Source organism: Tetrao urogallus, assembly GCF_951394365.1.
Source record: "Tetrao urogallus genome assembly, chromosome: 7".
NCBI lineage: Eukaryota > Metazoa > Chordata > Aves > Galliformes > Phasianidae > Tetrao > Tetrao urogallus.
The window spans coordinates 32,655,682-32,678,033 of NC_136820.1; the positions used below are offsets into that span (position 1 = coordinate 32,655,682).

General features: G+C 37.0%; 1 protein-coding gene across 7 annotated transcripts in view; it reads left to right on the plus strand.

The window, feature by feature from the left end:
- The window catches only part of CACNB2 (calcium voltage-gated channel auxiliary subunit beta 2), a gene marked incomplete at both ends in the record, with an annotated part of 223,384 nt that extends 202,197 nt beyond the window's left edge, over positions 1-21,187 (plus strand). For all 7 annotated transcript variants that reach the window (XM_079538599.1, XM_079538600.1, XM_079538602.1 and 4 more), the window contains 7 exons: positions 295-375; positions 698-756; positions 2,278-2,387; positions 12,550-12,701; positions 13,513-13,608; positions 15,739-15,924; positions 20,708-21,187. In XM_079538599.1, the coding sequence (XP_079394725.1) occupies positions 295-375; positions 698-756; positions 2,278-2,387; positions 12,550-12,701; positions 13,513-13,608; positions 15,739-15,924; positions 20,708-21,187 (1,164 nt within the window). The remainder of the gene's footprint in view (positions 1-294; positions 376-697; positions 757-2,277; positions 2,388-12,549; positions 12,702-13,512; positions 13,609-15,738; positions 15,925-20,707) is intronic.
- Positions 21,188-22,352: the final 1,165 nt, after the last annotated feature.

The window sequence follows — 22,352 nt, forward strand, 5'->3', positions numbered from 1 at the left end:
TAACCTTTTCAGTCAACCAGTCGTGAATTATGCAGTGGCACTGTGAATGTCTCCAGAGAAACATTTTAGAACTGCTCAGCGCAAACATGAAAGTAAATAGTAAGTCAAAGAAAAGCTTCTTCAGAAAGAAATCTGTGAACCTGTGAAGTCCTTGTGGTTCCAATTTTCAGGAAAAGTTAATCAATCCACAATTCTTCCGTTGGTGACATCACTGGAAATTCAGAGTTGCTAATATTGTAATTAATATTTTACACTCTAAGTGCTGCAATGTTGAAATCTTTTTCCGTTTTACAGACAGAGCACATCCCTCCCTATGATGTAGTGCCTTCTATGCGACCTGTAGTTTTAGTGGGACCTTCTTTGAAAGGATATGAGGTAAGAGATTGTTGCAAATCATTTTATTTTGCCAAAAATATTTTGCATCATGTTGATTTGAATGTTTGGAGGCAATTAAGCTGAAAAATATGATTTGTATCATAGATAAAAATATAGACAGTTTATACTTCAATGAGATGTGTGGTTACATTCATTTTATTTCATATCCAAATTCAGATTAGGACAAAATTATTTACATTCTTGTCATATTGTTCAGATAAAAGTTTTACTGTCAACTTCAATATCTTTTTCTAAATTGCTAGCATCAGCTATCATCAGTTTCTCCTATCTAATTATTAATTTCTTGTTTCTTTGCTTTTAGGTAACAGATATGATGCAAAAAGCATTATTTGATTTTTTAAAACATAGATTTGAAGGGCGGTAAGTACTTTGCATTATAAACTTGCTTGAGTTCTGATCCTGTTAGGTACTAATTAATTTTTTAAGGAACAATGACATACATGCCCTTTATTTGGAGAGCTGGCTTGTTCTTCCATCATGAAAGACATTTAAATGATCTTAAAAATTTGTTGAAATCTTGAAATGAAAAATTGTTTCCTTCAATGTTGCATAATTGCATTTGAAAAACGGGAAAATTCTTTCCTATACAACCTTGGAAGGAAATTGGCAGGAGAAAAATTGTCAATTAGTAAATAAAAATATCTAACTGGTATCCTAATTTACATGTTGGATTTCATTCTAAGGCTAATGGCCCAAAATCACAATACTTGGTTATTTTTTTAGCTTTAGTTATATATGATGCCTGAATTTTCAAAATGGTGTCACTAATCAGTATTGTGGAAATAACTCCTGTTTTTCTGTATTAATTTCTGTCTCTATTAAATTTTATCTGGTTATAGAAAGTTTATACACGCATTGAGCTCACTGGAAAATGACTTTTTTGATTACATTTCAGATGAGCAGCATCTAAGTATGTTTCTTAGAGAGTAGCTCCCCCTCTCCAAACCCATTTTCTTCTTTTAAATTGCAAGTAAAATCATACAAGGAAGAACAAGAGAGTAACATAAGCCTTTTTTAACTCTCAGCACTGGAAAAATGTGACCTCTAAAACTTTGTTAGAACAGAGCTGGAAGGGGAATTTAGCTAAAGGGTGCTTTTTGACCCTGGAAAGCAAAACAAACTGAGTTAACTGTTTTCCTAGGAAGAAGAATATGCAGAAGGTTATGTAGAAGGTCAGTGCAAACTGGAAGTAATCACTTATTTCTTGGCTCATCTTTTCTTCTAAACACAGAACTGAGCCTACCAGAAACTCAGCCCAGAGTTCTCATTTGCTTTTTCATTCCAGTGTTTGTTTCTTTATATTTCAGTCCTCATTTTCAGATAGCCAACATATTGCTTGAACTTTCTGGAAAAATATAGGTAGCTCTTGCACTCTGTTTAAAAAAACAAAAAAAACAACAAAAAAAAAACCCAAACAAGTAGTTAACTGAAGAATAAATGTAAGTATCGTGTGATTTGCCTGTTAAGTTTTAACATCACCTGTTATCACTACATTTTTGTATATAATAAGCCAGAATGTCATTCAGTACCTTTGGAAAAAGAAAAACAAAAACAATCAAAATAGTCTAACCACAGCAGGCTTGGAGCCACTAGGGAGTACATCTTCCTCACAACTCTATCATTTCCCTACCTTTCTGTCCCCAGACTGGAGTAATTTTGCAGATCATGATCATGCTACAGTTTGGTAGTATGCAGAAAGGGGGCTGTCTTCCCAATAGTTCTTGTAACACAATTACATCTCTTCTGTTCACTTTGTGCAAAGTATACTGAGGCACCAAGGAAGAACTTTTTCTGTGTTCTTAGCCAACTTTTTATTTTAAGTGAATCTCTTTTCTCCTCAAAATAAATAGCATTCCCTTCTATATTATTTTGCTTTTGCAGTATATCAATTACACGAGTCACAGCAGACATCTCGCTTGCCAAACGCTCAGTATTAAACAACCCCAGTAAGCATGCGATAATAGAGCGATCCAACACAAGATCAAGCTTAGGTAAGTACCTAGAATGATGCTACTTTCAAACTGGCTGTAACGTTCACTACTCACAATTTTTGTAAGTTAAAAATAGCCTTCTCTCTGCTGTGAGAAAATCACGATTCCTGTAGTTCAGAAATCCTATCTCTGGAAGTCATTTTTAAGTTATTACCACTTAAACCTCATGTAGTGCTGGTATGGTTTTATCCTGCTTAAGTACACTTCTCGTGTTTGCTGTTACCTTCAGTGGGAAGTAGCTGCCATAAGGTAAATAAAATCTAAGTAGATGCTCCTGTGGTTAAACAGAGGTAACATTATCAGAATACGCAATGTTGATGTTATGGATATCAATATTATTTTTGATAGGATTCTGAGCAGTGGTATCTACTGATATCTTCGACGTGAAAAAAAGACATTGAAGTACATTTCAAGAATTTAAAACTGATATAGCTTGGGCTCTTCTTTTACAAGCTTGTATTTCTTTGAAGCATGCAGAGAGTTTGATTTCTTCTGGACACATATTTTGAAATATTATAAATCTGTGGGACAGGAAACAGAGTTCCTTATCCCTAGCTTTATAACAGAATTTCTGAGCATTGACTGTGTATTTAATATTTGCACAAAATAGCTGTCTTTTGTAGAATCTTATTCTTCCACACAAAGTTTGGCTTCTCTTTCTTGAAGATTTATTTCTGAAAACTTTTGTTTTCAGGTATGTGGATAATGTAAATTTTCACACAGTCTGATGGCTTCCAAGTTTGTCTCATTTTGAGTGCTTTCAAATAAAAACGTAATATAATATGTAATGAAATCTTCATACACAAGAATTTTCTTCCATGTTAATTTCAGTTTTGTGGCCAAAATCTGTTTGACAATGTAGTGAAAATATAGCAATATTTATAAATTGAATTGAAAATTTGTAGTAAGAATGGATGTCATCTAGTCATGGAGCGTAAACAGAACTGCTGTGATTGGTTTCCCAGCCTGAACATCAACGCATGGGTTTACTCTATTGTACAAATACATGCAGTAGTAGTAAGCATATCATCTACTCCCTGTGCTAAAATATGCTCATACTTGTTTAACAGCTATCAGAAAAATACGTAAAGGAAAAGAATCTATAAAATAAATGCAGCTCAGTCTTGTTAAAAAAGAACAAAAAAGTGAATGTTTGCTCTGAATTGTTTATTATTATGTCCTGAAAAACCTTACCCTTAAGACTATCAACACTTTAGATAAATTTAAAATGGAAGTACTGACAGAATCTCAGTTGGAAACATCCACAATGTATATTTGTATATATAGAAATGTCTGTATTTTTTGTAACTAAGACCTATTATTACCTAAGATTTCCTAAGATTTCATGTTATAGATCTGGTTTTCGGTTGATTACAGCTCCTAAAATGTATCTGATTTATAAAACGATTTTGACTTATCTTGGGAAATGTTAGTTAGAGCAACCAGGTCACTTTTAACAATGAAGTTCAGGCAAAAAATAATTTTATCTCTGTTGAATTATTCTCAAAACCTTTACTCCAATACTCTATATGCCTTATTATCTAGCAGGGTTTTGAAATTTAGAAGTGAGCTAAAGTGTATTTCAATTATATGCTTCTGAACATTTTTATGAAAATTGTGAGAAAACATGATCAAATTACTATAAGCTTCAGTAGAAACAGCAGATAGCGCAAGCCAGGCTTTGCATCTAAATCACTTACAGTCTAGACATGACTGGTCAAGGTCCAGTGCTGATACTAAGTTCCCTGCAGATTGGATCAGGACAGTGAAACTCAAATAAAACAGGAAAGTATTTATGTTTGTTTTTATTTTCTACTTTGTTGGGAGAATTGAGTAAAAAGGTGTGAATTTAACTGTGCTCAACAAAGCACAGTTAAGAAGAAGAAGGGAGAAAGGCAAGAGGTGTGAGACTCCAGCACAGAAATTGCTGGATTTATGGAACAGGAGCAGGAAAAGTTGAAGCTATTGGTGAAGGGGATTTGGTCCAGGCTTGGGCAAAAACTTAGGATGAAGAAAACTGGTCAGAAAGGAAGTCAGGAGGAAAAATGATGTGGTGGCAGTGGGCTAGAAGGAAAACTGAGATAAGATAAAACAACTGCAGTCAGAAAATAGACCTGATTTATTAAGTTAGTTGGATAGCCATTGTGCAAGGGCAAAGAAAAGAAAGTACAAGGAGTGTTACAGCCTGTTCCGTAGCTTGCTGTAACGTAACTCAAAACAGAAATAGAGTCAGTCAGAAAACAGCTTTGTAGGCATAGGTGTCCTCCTCTACCAGTGGTTCACAAAGAAGATGACAGCATACCACTGCTATGAGTACTTAGTTGGCTCAAGTTGCAGACATGGGTGGCAACCTCATACCCTGCTGTGGAATTTTTATTCTCAGTTTGTATGATGAATTTGCTATATGTGTAAGTTACCAAATATTCCATTATGAGAATATTGTTAAGTTTACAAATGAGAGTTATGCAAAATAAAGATTAGGAAGTATTAGTGTAAGGGTTTACTGTTCAACATGTTTGTACTGTAGTTTATGTAGGCTGCAGTTTGGTCTTTGGTCACATGTTTGCAGGCTACTTTTACACCAGTCTTCTGCCTTAGCTTATTGTTGTTGTTTTTTTAAAAATGTACAAATTAATAATGGAAAAATGGAGTTGCTTAGTGACAGAGGTCAGCCACTGTTTCACTTTCTTGTATGATGTATGAAGCAAGAATCTTGAGGAAGGCAAAGGAAATACTGTAAATCTAAAATGCATTTTCAATTTAAATCTGGAACAAGGCAGAAAATATTGATTTGACTAAAAATTTTTGTGGCAAGTAAATCTATCAATTTTAACAGAGAAGATTTGGATGAAACAACATAAAATTTTGATCAAAAAGGTCATCGCTCATCTTCTACCCTCAAAGCACTTAACATACCAGTAATTAAAACACATTTGGGATGTATGATACCCAGGGTCAAGCTTCTGCTGCAATTGGTATGGAAGAGGGATCTGTGTTTCAGCCTGAAGAATAGTGAGTGCTGAACGCTCTTTTTTGGTTCAGCAGATATTATTTCTCTATTCAAAACTGGAATAGCCTCAGGGAGAGAGGAAGGTCTGCTGCCTACAACCTGATAGTCTTTAAGCTGAAGTATGATATGCCATAATCTTCTATTTTGAATCTCAGCATCCAACACACCTCTCCCAAAATTCTTATAGATGGCAGGTTTTGTTCCCACAGTGTTTTCTGTACACTTCAGGCATAATTTGTAGAGCTATTAAGTATTGGGCCTGTAACTGAAATTTGAGCCTTGAACTTGTCAAAAAATAACACATAACATCAAAATTAGCATGTCCCATGGTAACACACTGATTTTCAAAATGCAGATGGAAACCAGGCAGTATTTTATGGAGCTGGAGCTACTGCTGGGGACCTTGCAAAATACCATTCTTATGGCTCTTCGTTCCCCAGAAGTCATCTTATTTTAGACTCTTCTCTAGCAGTCATTTAACTAGGGAGATATTCTCTTCATTCCCAGCCTAGCATGACGATTTTGTCTTTTCTCTGGAATCAGCACTGATATCATGTACGTAGTAGCATCAACAATGTCCTGAGTCTTAGTAGTGACTTTTAAAAGAAGCAAGGTTATGTTCCGTTTTGGAAGAAATAATCCCCAAACTCATGATTTCTTGTAGGATGGCTTCCAGCTTCCTAGTTGGCAAAGATATTTTACTATGGTAATTATTCTGAATAATCAGGTACAGTATTTCTGAAATTGATCCTACCCTCTCCTAGATGAGTGATAGCTTGTGATTAATCTCTGTCACTCCAATCTGGAAAATAAAAATTATTCCAGCCTGTCACTGAACTGGGACATTTGAATGTGAAAAATCATTTTATTGGAGCAGTCAAACACTACCACAGTAAATTCCATAAAATAACCTACAAGAACTATATTCATTTAGTTTTCAGAGAAAGATTAGCACAATATGCTCTGAGATAGCTAACACGGATTTGTCAACAAAGGGAAAGTAATTGATTCAATACTGCTGATTAGTTGAGTGTATTGAGTTATGCACTGATTGAGACAGCATTCTTACAGAAACAAAATTAGAGTGTGATCCCAGAAATCTTATGTGCACTATCTTATAATACAGTGCACATGAGGTTTGAATTAAAACAGCGATCTTAGCATTTCCTAGTTTTTTAGTATTACCTTTGCAGTTGATATATGTGTAATGTATATTTATATATTTTTATAATATATACAAATACGTATTATTAGAAGTATCATTAAAGATATTATTAAATTTATCAGTCATAGATAAATCATTAAGGTTCAGGTTACCTTAGTTCTTTTCTAGTACCTGCTGCAAGTCTGCTGCAGAAAAAATGTTTTCTTATCCTATGTTTTCCCATCCTGTTCTCCCGATTACCCCTAGAAAAAGACAGAATTTCTGTCCATATCATCTACAATGATTTATTTCTTGTCCAGCTTTATAGAAATAGTATGTATTGCAATGAAATTTGATCTTCCTAATGAAGAAAAGTTGGAGTTTAATTGAGTCTCCTGAACAGCCAGGAGAGCATGAACTGAAACCTATATGCTTATTCCATGTCTTGTATAATTTAAAAATGGCTTTCTGATGCAACAAATACAACTCCCCAGAACATCTCTGTATTAATTGAGATCCCCTCCAAGTTCAGTGGAAGGCAATTGCTTTCTCACCCACCTCTGTGTATGAATACACCATGGACCTAGGCAGTCAATTAACTAATTATTTTCACATTTGTGAGCAGCTGTTGTAACTGCAGCAGAGAATGCTATTTCTTACAAATTTGAAAATATATCTTCATTTTTTATGTAAGGCCCTTGTTCTTTAAAAGAATTAAATGTGGTACAGATGTAATGTACTTGCTGTGTCAATACCAAAAACTGCTGCCTGGGCAATCAACACCTCTTACCTTATCATCCAACCAGGGTTTGTACTATGATGCATATTGTTTAAAAATGTGCGTAACATAGTAAACAGTTGAGTAATCACTACTATTTGGAACTGATTTAATAAATGAAATGATTTCAAGGAGGCATACACAGTGTGATAATGAGGAGTAGGAATTAGCATGAGGAATTAGGTTCACAGGATTATAGGGAAGTCTCAACGGGCTTAATGCTAGATGCCCATTGACTGAAAGTTTGCTTCCGTAAAGGAACGAGGTAAAAGCAGACTTGGGGATTTGATTCGTTGGAAACCAAGGCTACAGCTAAATATTTATGATTCTTAGAGCATTCTAGTATAAAACTAATCTATTTAAGGATCTTGTAAAATAGTGACTAGCTCATAAAGATTTAGTAGAAAGGTGCAGTTTCATTATTCTCCCATATGAAAACTTCCTCTGTTCTTAAAGGGAAATATTTGCTTGTCAATACTTTTATGAGTTTAACTAAACTTAAGGGCAATTGTTTCATTTCTCTAAAAGCCTAAAAGAAATCTGTAATTTCAAAAAAGGACTTTTCAAGCAAGTACAGTACACAGTTAAATCCCATTTGCCTGAAAATCAGTCAGTCCCAATTGGCTTGGTTAAATTTCTGCATGTGCACATGTCATTTGCAGAAACTGCTGAACGAGCTTCGTGTTTTTGCTGCATTTCTTTGTCAAAATGACCCAAACCTTTTTCTCGTTGTTGCTGTGTATGTTACACTTGTTATAACCTTGCCTCATGCTGTATGCTTTGTACAAGAACCTGATTGTCTTGGCTTTTTCCATTCTTTGCTTCATTAATGCTCTCCCTTTCCAGATGTTTTGGGTATGTATAAAAGCTTGCAAATTACTTTTCCTGCTGTTTTGTGTTCAGTGCTTTGTTGTATCTCACAAAATCACTGTGTTTCTAGTAACTGGCTCACTGATAGACAAGAATCAATGCTATAAGGTGTTGCTAATTTTTTTTGTTTGGTTGGTGTTCTTTTTTTTTTCCCCTGTAAATTTTGCCATTTTTCCTTACTTAAATAATACTAAAAATGAAGTTGAGATGGACAAGTAAACACTAAAGATTAGGTTTTCCACTATAAATTTCTAAGGTGTTTAGTCTGTATATTCTAATGCACACATTAGTGCTGATGTAAAATGTCACTGTATGTATCATAAATTGATTGCAGTCAAATGACTGTGAGTCTGTTTATTTGCTGCTGTGTACCTAATTGTATGTGCATAAGTAGTAACAAATCAGGCATTATATGCACCCAATTTGCATGTTCAATCAAATGCCTACCTTTGGAAACCTGTCTCAAGATAAATATAAAGCTCCCATTCACATCATTTGGTTGATATCCCAGAGTTTTGGTTTTTCAAAGTAAAATAGAAAAGCTTGAAGAAATAGTAATGGAGTTTCAGTGCAAATTTCAGCATTGTGTTTTGTTTCTTGATATCTATGTGAAAGTCCATTTAAATGCTTGAAACTTTAGTAACAATTTACACACGTAATATACGTATGATAACTCCATGCTTGACAGTTTAATGTCAGTTGTTTTATATATGACGTGTTTCTAGGAAGTGTAACCCCAGAAAATCAGATTTAGGGGGAAAGCTTAAAAGTTAGCTAAGGTTCAGAAGGCTACTTTCCTACTTACAGAGGCCATGGAACAGAAATGCATAATTGGGATTTGACCAAGAGTGTATTTCTGTTTAAAAGCCTCGATTATCTAATGTAGATAAAAGAGAAGGAAAAACATGTTTGATGTGTCATGAGAAATTCTAGTTGTCTCTTTATAATGTACAGAACTATCAGTTGTAGGCATTACATTCTCAGATTTGATAAAGTAACCAGCTAAACCTCAAGCAGCTTGGGGTTATCATGAGGATGTGGCTTTATGTCATTTTACACACAGGTGGGGAAAGACTGGCATAAAGATCCTGAACCACCTTTAATTTATCAGCCTTTTTTTGTCTCAGAATGCTTTTTTGAGTTTTCTGCCAGGTCAGTCTTGTCTTTAATGAATTCTCCAGGTAGTTCTGAAATAGAAGTTTTGTTCTGACTTTCCAAAATTCTAACTTACAAATAATTTTTTGATACAGTATTGTCAAAGTGTTTTAATGAAATTTCCTGAGGGTTTCTAAAGGACATATAAAGAAAAAACAAGTTATTTATTTCTTTGAATTAGAGAGAGCTCTCAGCAACACATCTCTGCATTTTCTCATGGTACTGCACTGACTTACATAAGATTGATAATTATATTGGCATAAAATGTGTGCTAGAGACTAAGTAATATTGTAATTTTTAAGCTCATAGATATGCGTATAATAACCAAGGTTACCTGGACATGTAAATGAAATATATTCAGCAAGCAAATTCTTTGCTAAAAGATGGAAAATTTAAAATAATAAAAAAAAAAAATTATTGCAGTTAAATGGCTGTGTAATTGCAGCAGTAGTATGTATAGTGGAGAGGTAGAATATAAGGACGGTTTCAAGAAAAAATGCAGGTTCTTCTGGAAGCTGGAGAAGTATACTCCAAGGGACTGAAGATTGGGACCTTATCAGAGACTTCTGTGGCATTTTTTCACCCACTCTTGATTTGAGAGGCAGAAGCACATGTTAGTCCAGAAGCCATGCAGTGCTTGTCCTTGAACTTTTCTGCTATACCAGAGCTGAGAAAGATAAATACTGAAATGCCCTTTAATTGATGAAAAAGATCTCTTTCCACCTCCAGACACAGGTGGAAACTTGTTGGTTCATAGGACTATAGTTATCTGCAGTTATTGCCCTGAATATGATTCACAGCAGAAGATAGTAAGGCATCCTCAGCCTTAGCAAAGTATTGCTTCAAAAAGTATAGCAGGAAATCTTAGTATGCAGTGACATATCCTACACTGGCAGTAGTGTAGCAAATACTACTTCCCCAGCCAAAATTAAGACATGCTGTCAAAAAAACAGATTTTGCAGATACAATTTGTCTTGAACAAAGGTTTTCAGCTATCTGAAATGGTATTAAAAATTATACATTAGCTGATATTGATATTGACTGAAGCATTGAGCCTGGTTTACAATTGCAGGAAAGCAGCTCAATCTCATCATCCGAACAGTCAATACACAGAGACAAATAGTCTCTGATCTGTTTATTCTAGTTGGTGCTTGGACTTAAGTTAGACGTAGACTATTGATTATCTTCTAATAAATCACAGAGGTAATGATATTGAATCATTCCAGCAATATCTATACACAGTGAAATTGCTGAATATGTAATCATAAATGTGCCAAGATCTATCAGAAGTCCTGTCTTCAAAAACATGGTCCTAATTCAGTCAGCAGCTGGGCCATTGTGCTTTTATTGACAAGCAGGAAAGCACACACTGATGCTCTCTGTTCCAGAACACCATGCACATCTTAGAATCTTCTCTGTTGTAAAAGACTGACACGGACTCCACCAAAACAGGAGATAACTACAAATGGATGGAGAGGATCTTTAATTGATCCAAAACAATGTTGAACTCCTCCAGTACAGAATATCACACATAGATTTTCTGCTGGCCACTTAAGATGTTACTTAATTCATGAAGTGATTGTAGTATTCGCTTATTAACTTGGAGCAAAAGACTTTAAAGTAAATGGAGATTTACAAAGATGAAATTCTCTCTCCTGGAAATTTTTCGGCCTTATTGTGCTGCCAAATTTTTATGCTATTCTAGGAAGACAAAAATTTATCTCCTAACACTTCTTGAAAAGGGCATCTCTCTTTAGAGAGAGGCTTTTCCTGAGTGAGTAGCTTCAGGTAGCCAGACACCATTGTCTGTATTTTCCAGTAAACATAATGCTTGTGGCCAGCACAATAGATAAAATGCTGATAGTGTAATTTCAAGAAAATATTTAATAAGTATTTAGTACCTCTTCTTGACATTTAAGTGTCTGCTGGATATCTTCTAATATTTGCTTTGAACTGTCTAGGTATCTATACTGGTTTTGTTTCACGGAGTGTGCACGATCTTAAAACTCATGTGGATTACAATCTTGCCTGGCTCTCTAACTTCATAGAAAGTCCCTCAACTTGTGTAATTTCACAAGTTGAAATAGTTGAAATAGCTTGGGTTGGAAGATACTTTAAAGATCGTCTAGTTCCAACCACCTTGCTACAGGCAGGGACACCTCCCACTGGACCAGATTGCTCACAGCTCCACCCAGCCTGGCCTTGAATGCTTCCAGGAAGGGGACACCCACAACCTCACTGAGCAACCTGTTCCAGTGTCTCACCACCTTCACAGTAAATAATTTCTTCCTAATATCTAGTCTAAATTGTCTCTCTTTTGGTTTAAAACCCTTTCCCCTTGTCCTGTCACTACATGCCCTTATAAAAAGTCCCTCCCCATCTGTCCTGTAGGCCCTGTTCAGGTACTGGAAGGCTGCTATGAAGTCTTCCCAGAGCCTTCTTTTCTCCAGGCTGTATAGCCCCAGCTCTCTCAGCCTGTCCTCGTAAGAGGAGGTATGCCAGCCCTCTGGTCATCTTTGTGATCCTCCTCTGGTCCCGCTCCAACAGCTCCATGTCCTTCTTGTGTTGGGAGCCCCAGAACTGGATGCAGTACTCCACAGAAAGCCTCAAGAGAGCAAAGTAGAGGGGCACTTCTCTGTGAAGACATGGCAAGACTTGAGCAGGAAAATGTCATTCCATTTCCAGGATGATTTTGCTTTTCATTAATTAAGACCAAATATTTAGTATGGCACCATACTATATGAAGGAAATCCTGTTTTCTGATGCTTTGGTGAGATGAAATAAATGGCAAAACAGAACCTCAGTACATCTTCATGCCTATCCTAGGAGTCCAGTTTGGGCAAATTGATTGCCTCATGGAATTAATGCCCAAGATTAAATTATTTACATGGAACAGTAGCATTGGAATAGGTACATGATGAAGCAGGTTTTTCTCTTATGTACATGGGATTGGGTTTTATGGGAAAGTGAGAACAGTGAAGGCAGAGAGGGTCAGGGAGTTCCCTTGCAGGGAAAGTGAGCTGGGGCTCTCACTAATGCCACCTTCATTTCCCAGCAGTAGACATGAGCAGTTAGTGGCTGCTCCCACCTGCATCATCCTTTGGTAGAGCAACACATCAGCATACTTCAGGTTTTTCTTTTTACATAGCTCATAATTATTTGCCTTTAAACATTTTCCTGACTATGATTTTCTCCTTACCTGCAGCTGAAGTTCAGAGTGAAATTGAACGGATTTTTGAATTAGCAAGGACACTGCAGTTGGTAGTGCTCGATGCTGACACCATAAATCACCCAGCACAGCTGAGCAAAACCTCTCTGGCACCCATTATAGTATACGTAAAGATTTCTTCTCCTAAGGTAAATATTTTACTGATATTTGTGTTATGTAGGCATTTTTCTTTTTATTTTGCTTTGTTAAATGCAGATGATCATGTATCCTTATTAAAGTTATATACTGTTAATATTTTAATTAGGATAGTGAAATATTACTATTCAAAGAATACTTTAGCTGTCAGGTTACCAAAACACATGTGGGAAAAGACACTGTAGCTCCAATGATTTTTAAAATTGGGATTATGCTGTGTGTGTTCGCATGTTCTTTAGTATCAATCTTGTAAGTGATGCTAATAATTTATTCAATCAGTATAGAAAAGAAGGAAAGATTTTAAAGTAATCAGAGTATCAGAGTGATGTAGTGAACTCTAACACCTCCTGGTTATGTACTTTCATGCTCTGAAAAACCTGCCTTGTGAAGAGGCACTTGAAAGACAAGATTGAAAAATGATAAGATTATTGAGGAGAGCAATTAAATAGATTCTAAATATATTCTAAATCTAAATTTTGATTTAGAAACAAACACAGAAGTGGCAGAGGAAGGGAAATTTTTAGTGTTGGTAACAGCACATAGATATTGGGGAGTAAATGAAAATTAGCTTGTTCTGGATGTAAACAGCAAGGGAGGTGCTCCTGAAGCCAGAAATGAAGAAAATCATCTGCTCAAGTGGATTTTAAGTGGCTGAAAATGTACACTATGTCTGTACCTGCTTAGAGGCCATTTACTGAGAAAAGTCTTCTCAAAATGAATGGGAGAGAGGTAAAATTTACTGTGGGTTTGTTTGTTTGTTTTTCCACTACCGGCATTTTTTTACAAATGTCTTATTTTCCGCAGGTTTTACAGAGGTTAATAAAGTCTCGAGGGAAATCTCAGGCCAAACATCTTAATGTTCAGATGGTGGCAGCTGATAAACTGGCACAGTGTCCTCCTGTGAGTTGATGTTGATTTGTGTCTTGTTCGGCCAAGAGGAGCTGATTCTTGTTTAGAGATGCCTTTCCTGTCAACCAAGTTAGTTATGTAATTGCTAGGACTGTTTGCTTCCTTCTGGCCATATTTCACTGCTTTTTTTGCAGAATGCCTCCTGAGGTCTCTGGGCTCTACACAAGGATACAGAGGAAAAACACTTTTTGTCAACAAACATTTTTTAGGATATGTGCTGAATACATGCATTGCTTGAACAAACTGAGTGTTTGTTTTACTTGATATATTTTTCTGAGTTATTGATCTAAAAATGAACTCTTAATGCCAGTGCAGTTTAAGGTAAGGCAGATGACTTGAATAGTTCTCCTTCAGCATGTCACCACAATCCATCACCGCTGACATTCTTGGTCACAATTTTGGCAAAGACCTGTGGGGTGCACATAGCTGAGAAATCTGTGGTCCTTCTACTGACATGCACGTAGGCCGTTTGTAAGATGCGGTGATCGGTATTACCAGCAAACTCAGCTGCCAGGAGTGTGATCAGAACCCAAAAGACAAACATTCAATTCAGTTACAGATGTGGAAATTTGCCATAGCTAAGAAGCCAAGTGAGGGAAACATTTTCATCATTGAAGATCAAGCATCTCAACTACAATACTAGTTTCTCAGCTCCTCAGGAAGTCAATCAGCAAGTTTGCTGATGATACGAAGTTGGGAGGATTGGCTGACACACCTGAAGGCTGTGCTGCCATTCAGTGAGACCTGGACAGGTTGGAGAGCTGGGCAGTAAGAAACCAGATGAGGTTTAACAAAAGCAAGTGTAGAGTCTTGCATCTAGGGAGGAATAATTGCACGTACTGGTACAGGTTGGGGGATGACCTGCTGGAGAGGAGCTCTGCAGAGAGGGACCTGGGTGTCCTGGTGGATGACAGGTTGGCCATGAGCCAGCAGTGTGCCCTTGTGGCCAAAAAGGCTAATGGCATTCTTGGGTTCATTAAAAAGAGGTGGCCAGCAGGTCGAGGGAGGTGATCCTCCCCCTCTATTCTGCCCTGGGAAGGCCTCATCTGGAGTACTGCGTCCAGTTCTGGGCTCCCCAGTACAAAAAAGACAGGGATCTCTTGGAAAGAGTCCAGCAGAGGGCCATGAAGATGGTGAAGGGCCTGGAGCATCTCCCCTATGAAGAAAGGCTGAGTGAAGTGGGTCTGTTCAGCCTTGAGAAAAGGAGACTGAGAGGGGACCTGATCCAGGTCTATTAATATCAAAGGTGTGGGGGGCAGAGTGGTGAGGCCGGACTCTTTTCAGTGGTGAGTGGGGACAGGACAAGGGGAAACGGCCGGAAACTGCAGCATAGGAAGTTCTGCACAAATGTGCACAAGAACTTCTTTACAGTGAGGTGACGGAGCACTGGAACAGGCTGCCCAGGGAGCTCGTGAAGTCTCCTTCTCTGGAGATGTTCAAGACCTGCCTGGATGCCTACCTGTGCGACCTGGTGTAGGGAACCTGCTTTGGCAGGGGGGTTGGACTCGATCTCTAGAGGTCCCTTCCAACCCCTGCGATTCTGTGATTCTGAGATTCAATGAACAATGCTAGAAACCTGCATAGGCTTTCAGAATTGCCTTCTGGAGGACATCTAACTCCCTGACCAGAGAAGAAATTGTCCCCCTGCCTGTGATTAATCTTTTGCCTTGGAAATTTTATGTTCTTCATTACTCTTGCTATTTACTCATTTGTCTTAGTTTGTCTTAATTTTGACTTAGTTGTTCTACGTATGGATGTTGGACTCTTTTTCTAACAGTTCAGTTTTGTTTCAGTAGCTGAGAAACTAATATGTAACCTTTCTTTCTGAATATTTGAGTTTTAAAATTTCTTCAAGCTGCTTATTCTCACCTTCATTGACTGCTGGTGCATTATGATGTGGAATTCATGAGGGCTTGACTTGGCAAATGTAACATCAGCACTAGTTATAAGTTCTGTCCTTTGTATTACTTGCAAGGAAAAAAAAGGTGAAATATCTTAATACAATTATTATAAATGTGGTTTATTTCTTATGAGTGTAAAGAGTAGTCATCAATTTCACTAGCTGATCTCCCTTGAGCTGGTGGTTATCCTCACTAAAACATTTATCATTTCCTTTATCAGGAAATGTTCGATGTAATTCTTGATGAGAACCAGCTGGAAGATGCTTGTGAGCACCTTGCTGACTATCTGGAAGCCTACTGGAAGGCCACACATCCACCTAGCAGCAATCCTCCTAACCAACTTCTTACTCGGACACTTGCAACAGCCACTCTTCCTATAAGCCCAGGTCCAAATATTAACTTACAGGTACAGTTTTTATACCATATCTTCTTTTTTTTTTTTTCTTTTTTTTTTTTTTCTTTTTTTTTTTAATAAATTTTCTTTTGGTTTTCTTTCTTTTTTTTTTTTTTTTAATAAATTTTCTTTTGGTTTTCCCTTCTAAATTGGTGGTCTGATACTAGAGTATGCTAAATACGTTTTCCAGTTGGTGATAAAGCAAGTGCTTTTCCAGTAGACAGTTGGCCCATTTCTAGTATGAAAGCTAAATACAAGCATGTTATTCTTACTGCTGTTGTGTTTGCAATAGCATGTGTTTGCATATTGACTAATGGGCAGATTTTGATTCCTGAGGCTAAGCAAGCTTGATTGAAAACTTATAGAGATGCATAGTAGAATAAGGTTTCATTCTGTCTGGAGCACCACTGTGTCTGGAACACGAGTACCAGCCACAAGCATTCTTATAGCCAGCTCTATTGTAATCCAATCAGAGGAATAAAACTGAGCTAATACTATGTACATTGCTGCCTCTGGTAACTCTCTGACTGAAAGGCACGCTTGCACTTGCAAGCAAATCCCACTCCCAGAGTCCCTGCATGAAAAACTGGGTTATGCACAGAGCAGAACCACAAAGGATGGAGGGAACCTGTGCCATCTTCCCACAGTGTGTCAGGATGTGGATGTTGAAAGTGGCTAACTGCGTTAGTGAAGTCTCAAGGTCAAGGTGGCCCTTCAAGGGTTTCCTTTGCTCTTTTTTTGTTGCTTTCATTGTGAAAAGTGCATGCTTCCTTCAAGCCAAACTCTTACATAAAGGCAGAGTCCCACTGCATGTTGTGCAGACAGACTTGAGAGGCAGCTTGCCTTAAACTGCCAGGGTGATGCCTGGCAAGCTGGGAAGATCGGGTTTTGCTCTCACCTGCACATTGACCTGCCTTTGTCTTTGGGCATATTGTGCCTTCTCTTTTCTCTTTCAATTTTTGCTTTACCTAACTGTATCAAGATTGTCTGTATAAAGAGATTCTCTCCTTTGTATATATGTTGCGTGGCATGAAATGAGGACTTTAAAGATGCTGCTTCATTACAGTTAGTCAGTGACACCTCGAGGTCAAAAAGATTACAGTGAGGGTAAAAATGGGTCTATCCCAGCTACAGTAATGACTTATAACATCTGAATTTACACCTAGCTGATGTATATGCACCAAAAAAGTGTGCACAAATTAGTCACTTTGACTAAAAAAAAACTCCCTGAAAATTAAAGAAAAAAATGTCTGTGCGCTGTAATTGAAATGCTGATTTTTTTTTTAATTCTGTTTTGTTTTTATGATTTTGCAAAACAGTTTTTTTCTTTTTTTTTTTTTGTCTTGAAGAATTTATTTCCTGATAGAATTATTATAATTATTATTAGAATGTATTTCCCACAGAATTATCAGATTCTCTCTTTAATGAGAAAAAACTGAGAAAAAACTCTTCATCTACCCTGCAGGGTATTTCCCTCTCCAGCTTTCAAAAGCAGTTGCAGGAAAAGAGGCTTTAAGTTGTAGCTCATTTTTGCCTTTTTTTTTCTGTCCTCAGAGCTGAAAACACCCTGAAAAAAATTGTGAGCTGGAAGAATTTCTGAGTATGAAATTCAGTATTGTCATGTCCCGACTTGTTAGATAAACTTGATTTGCTTTGTAAACATGTTAATTATTTTTATTCAAGTTTTTCCTTTTAATTATTTTTTTAACGTCTGTTGGGTGTGGATTTATAACTCACTCATTTTATTAACCACATTCTCCGGAGGAACTAAGCACATTTCTGACCTGCTAGCTGTATGTCCTTTCAAATTAACAATTTTTTATTTTAAGGACTAAAATTGAGAGTGTATTTATGGTTTCACTGTTCGTTTGTAGGTCTGTTAATCCAAATGTGCAGAGCAGAGGAGTTTCCTTATGGAATGTAGAACTTCTATGTTCTTTTTGTTTCAGTTTCCTGATATACATTCAGCTGACACCTCAAACCTGAGTCTGTCAAGGTCATGGAATGGAGTGGGTTTTCTAATCATGATAGCTGAACCCATTCTTTTGGTCATGTTGAGATCTAATACTGGAAGAATCTTATGTCTTGTGTTGTCTTTGTGGACTGTTCTAAAGAGAAAGCATTTGACCTGGCAGGGTCACATCTACACAGCAAAGCATCTGACTTATTCTCCTCTGGGTCCAGCGTGGCACCCCTCTGCCATGAGATCTAGTTGTTTTTTGGGTTTTGTTAGTCCCAAGTGCGTATTGCAATGACAGATTTGTGTTGCCAGCTGTTACTTCTACAGCACAGTGTTGACTGTGTGCATTGCATGGCACAAGGTCCTTGAAGGCGTCAGGTCTTTTGGGGGTTGTTTGAGATGAGGCTGGGGGAAGTTCATACCCTTCCTGCCTGTCTGGTAGAGAGCTTGGGAGAAAACTGTCCTGACAACTTTTCTGAGACTTCCACCTGTAGGAGGTGGCTGGCAAATTCCAAAAAGGAGACTGAGAGCAAACATATGGTATAGGTGATTAGGGAACCTTTGGGAGGAAACAGAGAGTGAGTCCAACTGAGTGTGTGGACACAGACTTTCCTCTATCCTCCTTCAATTCTGCTTAGACTTCTTTTCAAGAACCCCTAATCTTTGAAATTACAACCCATTTGGGGTGAAAATCTTATGAGATTGGGCCATGAAACTTCTGCACTGCAGAATTTAATTTATATCAGAGCTCTAATTTGGCCATAAACCACAAGGCCAGATCATAGTCCAGACTGAAAAATTACCTGCTCAGTGTCTGTAATATTTAGGGAAATTAACTGTCAATGAATTTGCCCATAAATCCTAATAGCCTCAGCACTAGTCTGCAGATGCAGGGTAATAATGGTACTGGCTCTAAGTGAATTGACTGTGCTCCTCCACAGATGCTCATCGTAGCAGAGAAGATGCATCTGAGCTTATAAACCAGTATTTTGTTCAAAGCAGATTCAGATCTTGTATTTATTCTCAAACCACAGCAACGACAGATTTTGCTAGTCAAAAAGAATATAGAGGAGGAATATATTTAGCATTTGACCATATGAGAATTAAAGGGTTTTCATGTGTGTATCCAGTTTATGTGCCTTAAAAACAGTCATGGTTGCAAACTTTAATAAAAAGATGTTTGTGCATCTGAAGCAGGCATTGCTTTGTTCTTCAGCTTTTCATTTGATTCCATTCATAGTTCACTTTCATAGAAGTTCACCTAGAACACATCTAATAATGTTTACAATTAGTGCATTCTTTTTTCAACAAATTACAATCATCTCGGTAACCATAAAAACAAGAATAAAAAAAAAAAAAGAAATTCTACCACCATTTATGATGCTTTGTTCTCATGGAGCAACTCATCTAGTTACTGAGAGGTTATTAATAATACAAAATGTTGTCTTAGATAAGAAGATATATCAAAATTGTTAAATTGCTGATTTGAAATTTTGGTAAATTCCCAATGAAATGCAGTTCTGTTCCTGCCCAGTTTCCTGTAATTTTACTTGTTGGGTTGCTAGGAAACACACCTGCTGGGATGTCTGTCAAACAAAACTTCTTCCTTCTCCCAGCTCACAACATATAAAAGCTGAAAGAAGTATGTCTGTGAGCTGCCCTGTAGGCAGTCTTTGTTTTCTGATGGCTCTGAACATAAGAGTGCGAATTTTAGGCTAACTTTGGTATCTTCAGTACAGTTTCATGAACAAATGATTGCATAACTGTTAAAACTTACTTTTAGTTTTGTGCCAGAAGCAATGTTTCCATCTTGAAGTTCTTAAGCTAATGTGAGAAAGATAATTCAAATTCCCTATAAACTATTTCTTAAGATTTTGCAATTAAGCTTGATGAACCTTTGGCTGTGGTTTGGGAATAAAAGCAGGTTAATTGAATGAAACCCCAAACTGAGTTAAATAATGCCAATTATTCATTTTGCAGTGATTTCAAAGCATTGTGCTGATGAAGAGTAGGTTTAATATTACCGGGTAATTTTTTTTTTTCAGTTTTTTAATAGTAGTGGTGCATTAGGAAATTCTTTAGGTGATAATATCACCGTCCTTCTACATTCCTTGGCAATAGTCTGTTTTTCTGATTTCTTAAAATTATGAGGTCAACATTTAATTTTTTTGTCCCCATGATGAAATCAACTGATTGCTGAGAAAAGCAGGAGGTCAGTGATACTATTAGTATCATAATACAAACTTTATTATTAATAAAAGATCCAATTGTGTTTTTATCTTAAAAAAAAAAAATAATAATAATGTAGAAGAAGAAAAGAAAAAGTAGCTACTATAACTGAGCCAAGATTTTGTTTCTTGATTCTCTTCTGGAGTCTCTTCCAGAAACTCACTTTTCCACGGTGTCTGTTCCAACCAGGCATCTTTAAATTCTGAGCTGACACCTGCCCTCTCCTGGAGTGATGTGTCCTCTTTAATTTTTCTGCAGTTTGTCCTGCTTCTGCATGCTCTTTTTTTGTCTGGAGTATGGTAGGCAATTACTGCTAACTGACAAACTCAGAAGCATCTTGCATGAGGACAGAAAGTCTCACAGAATAATAACCTGAGCACCACTCTCCTTTTGAGTTAGAGTGGAAATAATTGTTTGTATTATAATACTGAATTTTCAGTAAAAGCTGAATTCAAGTGTTATTTTTTCCTAGTATAGGTCCGAAGTGGAGTGTTGTGTACTTAAATTTTTTTGGTTTCATGATGCTTTCTAGATTAATTTTGTATTGGTGAAAGTTTTAAAATGCGTACCTCGTGTATGTGAACTCACTGGTGGTTGTGACAGCAGGGATCTCAAGGAGACCAGAGGAATGACCACTCAGTCCCTGAACACAGCAATTCACAAATTGAAGAGGAAGCACGGGTTGAACCCATCAAGAAATCCCACCATCGCTCTTCAACCCAACACCATAACCATCGCAGTGGTGTCAGAGGCCTTCCTAGGCAAGAAACTTTTGACTCAGAAACACAAGACAGCAGAGATTCAGCTTACGTAGAGCCAAAGGAGGACTACTCACATGAGCATGGTGACCACTATGATTCTCACAGGGATCACAATCATAGAGACGAGTCCCATGGTGATCACAGACATAGAGAATCGAGGCATCGCTCAAAGGAGAGGGACCGGGAGCAGGACCACAATGAATGCAACAAACAACGAAGTCGTCATAAATCGAGGGACCAATATTGTGACAAGGATGGGGAAGTGATATCTAAAAAACGTAACGACACGGGAGAATGGAACAGGGATGTTTACATCCGTCAGTAACTTTTGCCTCTGGCACTCTTGTGTTTCTTGGAAGTCTTGTAACAATGCCCCTTGAAAATATCTTCGGGTTGTTCACTGCAGAACATATGGTATCCTTCTGTATGCTGATTTGTATTGCTGTTGCTTACATAGCAATAGCATGAAATAGAATATTCATATACTTATTTTTTTTTTTTGTTAGTGCTATATGAATTAGCGTGGTACAGCTGCAGAGTTCCTGATATTGTACCATGCATTTTTCAAGCTTTTTTTTGGTAGCTGCCACTTGAACAATATCTGTTGCCATCAAGGTGTTGTTAGTGTTTGTTTGTTTTTTTTTTCAAAGGTACATTTGATGTTTAATAACTTCCCATGTATTCAGCAAGCCAGAATCAGCACATATAAAAATCTAAAAATTTTTGTCTGCTCTGATTTTTAATTTGTTATGCACTTGATTTGCATATTGGTTTAAGAGCCACTATCTGTTGCTTGTACCTCTGGTGGACTCCATTTGGGAACGGAATTCAGTCTTGCCTTACACACAGGGGATCATGAGGTCAAAATCTATTTTCTATGTATTGGTACTGTGTACTGTATATACAGTTTATAAATGTTATTTCTGCAGACACCTTCTTACTATATAAGTTTGATCACACTGTTTTAGAGTCCTAATGCCAAGTCAGCAGATTTGCTTTTGAATTACTGGCAACTGGAACTAGCCTCATTTAGGAAATCTGTAACAGTGTTCAATCCAAACAATTTTTCTTCTGTAGCAGAAAGCTTATACTAAATGTAAATATGAAGGAGTGCTTGAGATAGAGGATCTAAATAACTCTTACACCTTATCCTGTCCTTGCAAACCCAATTTTGCATTTTGAATTTACAGTAAAGATAACTAGCTTACCACTATAAATTGTTCTTGTTTACACAGGTTACAAAATTGCAATGGACACAACCTAATTTTTATTCTATTGTCAGAATAATAGAGCACACATAATAGAGCACCACATGACAGAGGTATGTATGTGAGTGAGTGGGTAGTGGATGGGCAGCCGTGTGCATGGGCACATTAAGCAGCAAAGTGTGAGAATCTATCAAAGAAAACAAAGGTTACTCAAAAGCCCAATGAGTTTGTTTCTTCATTCTGTTATTAATTTGAAAATCCAAATTACAGTCAGGGAATATG